The 6634-nt window shown below is 41.6% G+C and overlaps 1 protein-coding gene across 1 annotated transcript; it reads right to left on the reverse strand.

The window, feature by feature from the left end:
* Nucleotides 1–1697: 1697 nt before the first annotated feature.
* LOC311065410 (E3 ubiquitin-protein ligase TRIM21-like) lies at nt 1698–4975 on the reverse strand. The gene is made up of 2 exons (XM_084085736.1): nt 4864–4975; nt 1698–4052 (listed from the first exon to the last, which is right to left on the reverse strand). Exon 2 carries the CDS (start codon nt 4041–4043, stop codon nt 2397–2399), a length of 1647 nt encoding a protein of 548 aa, XP_083941862.1. The 5' UTR covers nt 4044–4052; nt 4864–4975; the 3' UTR covers nt 1698–2396.
* Nucleotides 4976–6634: the final 1659 nt, after the last annotated feature.

A 6634-nucleotide genomic window follows, 5' to 3' on the forward strand; every position in this document is an offset into this window, starting at 1 on the left:
CACACACACACACATCATAATGACCAACCTAACAAAGACAACGTGTTTGTATGTGTTTCTGGGTAAAGTTGTTGTTTGTGTGTTGAATCAATGGAATGCATTTCATTTTAATGCTGGTTCCTTTCTAACTAATTGCATTATGAGCAGTAGAAAGAACAGGGCCCTTGAGAGAGAGAGAGAGAGAGAGAGAGAGAGAGAGAGAGAGAGAGAGAGAGAGAGAGAGAGGTGTCGCTTCATATTCGTCTGTCTGTTGACACTAATTAGACAAGATTCACAATTTTGCAGCTGTTGTTGAAATAATTTGATCAATTAAAACCAGATTCCTTCCGGTGTTTAGAAAAAGCATTGTTACATTTCCAGCTTGTTTTGTGGTTTGTTTAAACAAACAAAACAATTTGCATTTAGTGGTACTATAACATTGCAGTTGAGCCATCAATTAGCATGTAGCTTAATCATTGAATTATGCTTTGTTGATTACGTTTATCATAATCAACAAAGCATGCGTCCTTGGATGCTAGAAGGATTATTTGAATTTGCTTTTATATCAGACAGTACATTGTGGATTGTGTGAGGCTTGGGCTGAGCTGTGAGAAAACATGTTGTGGCGTCGACATAATGTGTTATATTATTAAATTCAGTAATTAACTCAGTTAGTTAAGAATAAGTCTGTCTCTACAAATGATATAGTTCATACCAGTGAACTGCTCCAGCTTCGGCATCTCATGGCTTACATTTGTTTTTAAGAACTAATAATTGTCATAATAAAAGCTGTTAAACTGTAACCTGTTACATGGAGGTATTCTTAGATTTTGACCTTTGCTTCGCTGTTTGTTTGCTTTGGAGCAGTTAAACACTACAAGCCTCCTTGGATGCACAAGGTCAGCACAACGTTGGCCATGAATCATTAAAACTGTATTGTTGTGTCTCTGGCTGTGAACGGTAGTTAAAGAAAAACGGGGTAGTCAAAATCCTTGACTTTTTTGAAATACTTCACAATAAACGTGTAAAAGTATCTAGTTTTATCATTACTAATTTATTTCAGAAAGCATGCATGCATAATATTTGTTATCATATCAACTGCGTATCAGGCAGTCCTCGATGACATTCTGTGTGGGAGTCTTGAGTACAGGAGGAAAATAAACTTTTATTCACAAGCTGTTTATTGAAGTTTTCAAGTTTACAAAAAAGGTGAAAAAAAGGTGAAAGTGATCAAAAAAGTAGCAAAGCTGGCAAATATTAAACAAGACTTTTTACAGAGGCAAGTAAACGCCACGATAAAATAATTAACATTCTTATTACAAAAGGTGATTATTATATAACAATGGGTGGCCTCATATAACATGACAATCAAACGTGATATTTGTCAGACAGTTAAACAGTAACCACAGCGGCATAGGGCTATAAATACTGTCTGTGAGGTCTCAGTCACATGAGTCACCTTGCTCTATCTCAGTGGTTCTCAACCAGTGGTCCGGGGACAACCGGTGGTCCTTGAGGGGGTTCCAGGTGGTCCCCCTCTTAATGATGAAGAGTTGTTAACCAAATGAACCCTTATAGATCTTGATGAGATCTATTAGAATAGATTCACTCTCAAGAGTTAATAATTTAACTCTTGAGAGTGTACAATTAAACCAAATGGTGGTTTCATTTTACGCTCTCAAGAGTTAAATTATTGTTAAACATCTGCATTACTTAATTTACAAGAAGTCTACACACTTAGAATGTAGAACATCTTTTGTTTTGATCAACGTTTGCCCTGTTATCTCTCCTATTGGTACCAACATCAATACAGCATTGTGGACAAAATCATATCCAACAACAACACAATATTCTAAGTCTTGGGTCTGAGAGTCTAAATCTCATCACAATAAATAATGGACGGACCTTGATATGAAAAGGGTTGAAAAGCACTGCTCTATATGTAAAACCACACTTTCTACAGTACCTTAATTGGCTCTGTGCTCTGGCATCCCAATGATAAAGGGCCTTCGGTATAGCCTTGACTCACTGTCTTTATGTCTGCTCACCTCATCAGCTATGCAAATAGATCCTGCTTTAATTGTTCACTTATGCAGACACCCACAGAGGTTAAGCATCTTTTTTTTCATTTTTTTTTCAAGAGAGGGCTTATTTGAGAAGACAGCATAATGTTGAACTGTAATATACATAAGGAAAGCAATACAATTTCCGAGTACACCTTATCAAAGTTAACTCATTAAAACAAATTTTGACAAAAGTTTATGTTAGAGTCGTAATGTCTGATTTATACTTATAAATTGACAACATATTTAGTCATAGTTTTAGTCATCATTGCTTAGTTTTTATTTCGTTTTTGTCAGTGAAAAAAGGTAGTCGACGAACATTTTTTGTCATCGTTTTAGTCGAAATGAACACTGCTAGTGTTTGACAGGAGTAATGATCAGGGGTGCAGAGTTCCTGCCACCGTCGTCTGCCCCGGGGCTAAAGAATGGAAATATCTTTTCAGTAAAGACGCACCCAGTGAAAGAGTAGATGTGAGCCCGAGCTTCCACGTCATAGAAGGACACCTGACCCTCCTCATAATCCACAAACACACCAACCTTCTGGGGTTTACCTCTCAGAGAGAGGACGACAGCAGGGTCTGCATTAGCCGTGTACTCACTGCCCTTCCTCAGCCAAAGAGTCCAGTATCCACTCTTTGGACTGAGTCTTATGTCCCCCTTCCTGTTGATGGACTCTTTTGCAACCCCTAAATCCCACAGCGTCTTGTCTTTGACCTGGACCTCGTAATAACATTTCCCCGAGGAGAAGCCTTCCTTTGCCAATACGTTGAGAACGCGATCAAACCTCTCCGGTTTGGTCAGGACATGACTCTTTTGCTCGCCGTACCGCACTTGTTTCCCGTCCTCGGAGAGGACCAGATCCGGGTGTGCCGTGCCGGCATCCAGGGTGACGTCTGCGGCGTGTCGCTGCATGTTCCTCAGGTCCGGATCGCACAAGCTCCTCACTTCTCTCACGACCGTCAGGTGCAACTGAGTCATGGCTCTCACCAGAGTGTTATCCTCTCTGTGGATGCTGACGTCAGACCAGCAGTCCTTGGTCTCGTCGGGAGCGATCGGGAGCGACAGAATGCGCTGGAGGGACAGGAAGTGGTCTTCGCCGAGGACTTGCTCGAGGACCTGCTTGAGGTCAGTGTTTCTCTGTTCCAGCTGAGCTACCTCCCCCTTCAGCTCGTTAATCCAACCCTCAGCCTGCGTCTCTATCGCTCTGTGTTTATCATTCACCACGTCGACGAGCTCGGCCTGGCTTCTCTTGATGTAGAGCATCAAAGCGTTCATCGCCTGCATGCTGTCTGACATCACCGCATCCACGTCAGCCTTGCTGTCCACCACCATGCGTTTGATCTCCTGCATCTTCTGCCGTCGCTTCTCCATCATTTGAAGCGTCACCACTTCGGTCTGTGCCAGCTGAGCCTTCCTGGTCTGAAACTCCTCATCTACGGGGACGGTTTTATGGCCTTTGTGGTCGCTCGTGACGCAGTCCTCGCAGAGAAACATTTCATCGGCCCTGCAGAACAACTCCAGCGGCTTTTCATGCTCTGCACAGAGCCGACTTTCCGGATTCTCCACAGGATCGATTAGCTTGTGTTTCATTAAGGCAGACTTCTTCCGATGATTCTCCAGATGAGCGGCACAATAAGAGGCCAGACACACCAGACAGGACTTCACGGCTCTTACGTTCACGCCTGAACAGGAATCGCACGGCACGTGTCCTTCACTTGATTGGACAGATTGCTGGCCAAGACTGCTGTGACTCTGAGCTGATTTATTGAACTTCTCTGCCACCCCAGAAATGCAAGTATTGACCTTAAGCAAAGGCTTTTTGATGAACTTCTCGTTACACAATGGACACAGGCATACTACACTGGTGTCCCAGTATCCAGTGATGCAGTGGAGACAGAAGTTGTGGCCACAAGGTAAAGTTGTAGCCTTGGTGAACACATCCAAACAGATAGAACAAAGGAAATGGTTTTCATTCAACAGACTAGGAGGAGCAAAAGCCATAATCCGAACCTGAAACAGATCATCAAAGTGTTGGTTCAGCTCATTGTGCAGTGAATCCACATTTAGAATGGTCAACTTCCTGAATTTCAATGAGATGTAATAAACAATAGGTTCTCAGCAGTGGTGTAAAGTAACTAAGTATTCATTGAGTGCCATTGACGTGTTTCACGTGTTTTACTGCAATGGCGCAACGCACCCATCAGGGGATCGATTATACTGGAGATAAATATTCTGTGACAACTTGAAAATTGAAAAATTGCGGGCAATTATTTTTTTATTTCATTGGCACTGAATGAGTTAAGTACTGCACTTAAGTACAATTTTGAGGTATTTGTACTTTACTTAAGAATTCAATGTTTAATACTTTTACTTCTACTTCACTACATCTCAGAGGCAAATATTGTACTTTTAAATTATTTGAAAACTGAAGTTACTAGTTACTTTGTAGATTTTGATTATTATTACAAAACATACATTAACCACTTCAGCCCTATATACATTTCGGCCATTTGAAAATAGCTGATCTACAAGGTAACAATGCGTCGAGATGCAACGCATTGTGAGCTTGTAGATCTGCTATTTTCAAAAGATTTATACATTTTAATGTATAATACTTTTAGTTTTGGTACGTTAATTACATTTTGATGCAAATACTTTTGTACTTTTACTCAAGTACATTTTGAATTCCGGACTTTTACTTGTAACAGAGTATTTCTATATATTGCAGTATTGATACTTTTACTTAAGTAAAACATTTTAGTACTTTTTCCACCACTGGTTGATCAGCATGAAGAGCAAATAGAAAGCAATGAAGGTTTACCTGTGTTTTGGTTTGTTTTTGAAAAGAGCTTTCTTTGTATGTATGAAGTTAACAGACACAAAGTTCAGAGTCACGGTGTCTCCTGTGTTGTCAGCTGTCTCCTGACTTGTGTTGCTTCTGCTTTCTCTTTCGTTTGAATGAGGGCAGGAAACACTTCCAGTCTCCTCCCTTTTCTGCTGTAGAGCGGTTAACCCTTAACTGACAACATTTACCAGTGAGAGAGAGAACGCGCGAGCGAGTGAGCGACACGCACGCACGCACGCACGCACGCACGCACGCACGCACACACACACACACACACACACACACACACACACACACACACACACACACACACACACACACACACACACACACACACACACACACACACACACACACACACACACACAGCAAAGCCCTATAGCACTGAGCACACAATGATATTATGGCACATCATAGTTCTCACAGTACTCACAGTGGAGTACATTTCTGTCATGCCTTTTGTGGTCGCTCAAAGAACAAAAATAATGTGTGTGCTGTTAAGAGTGGTGTCTTGTACAGTGTGTGTGTGTGTGTGTGTGTGTGTGTGTGTGTGTGTGTGTGTGTGTGTGTGTGTGTGTGTGTGTGTGTGTGTGTGTGTGTGTGTGTGTGTGTGTGTGTACATGCGCGTGTTTGCATGCATGCATGTGTGAGCAGCATGTCATAACGATTGTGAAAGCTCAGAGTGAGGCTGCATAATTTACTGTAAACATTATCTTCCTGTACTTGTTCTTCCTGTACTTCAGTCAGAACACAACAGATTTAAAGCTTCCCAGGATGGCCTTTGTCACAGCCGAGACTCCTGTGTGGTTGTGTGTGGTTTGATGCATTTCGTAGTGTCATTATGTATCCTTGACTGTCACCCAGAAACAAACCAGAGCAGTTGAGAAGCTCTTAGGCTGCCAGCAGGTTTTCTGATTCATTTCAACCCCCCGGAGTTCTTATAAGGAGGTCACAGCATTGATAAGACTCAACCACGGGGGATCACAATACAAGCTGACATGCAATTTTCCATTCTAATTTAATTTATAGAGAGCGTGCGTGCGCATGTGTTGATGGAGCCAGAGGGCAGCAGCTTACATGCCGAGGTCATCACAGGGAGCTCGAACTCCAGCTACTCAGATGCCAGTGGTGCAAAGTAACTAAGTACATTTACTCAAGTACTGTACTTAAGTACAATTTTGAGGTATTTTTTACTTTACTGGAGTATTTTAAATTTTCAGTACTTGTACTGTACTTCCACGCCACTACATCTCAGTGGCAAATATTGTACTTTTTTTACTCCACAATATTATTTTAAAACCTTAGTTAGTTACTTTGTAGATTTCGATTATTATTACAAAACGTACATTAACCACTTCAACCCTATACATTTCTAGCCTCGCGTGGCCAGACAATATATACAAACTCATAGCTCTGCCGCGCTATGAGCTTGTAGATCTGCTATTTTTTAATAGCCAAAGAAATCTAAAAATGACACAATAGCCTATGCGTTCCAGGATTGAATGGGTTAACTCAGCACAACTCTCTCCATCTTCTGAATTTCTCTCTCTCTCTCTCTCTCTCTCTCTTTCTCTCTCTCTCTCTCACTCGTTCGGTGTTACACCAACGTTAGGACTGTCTCTCTGTAATGAACCTCAACTGAAAGATGTTCTTCACATAACTTCTGCGTGTGCATGCATGCATGCATGCGGTGTGTTTCTAAAAACACTCACGTAGTTCTTCAGTGTCCTTTCAAAGACAAACATTC

This window comes from Gymnoscopelus microlampas (assembly GCF_963454915.1).
Source record: "Gymnoscopelus microlampas genome assembly, chromosome: 18".
Taxonomy (NCBI): Eukaryota; Metazoa; Chordata; class Actinopteri; order Myctophiformes; family Myctophidae; genus Gymnoscopelus; species Gymnoscopelus microlampas.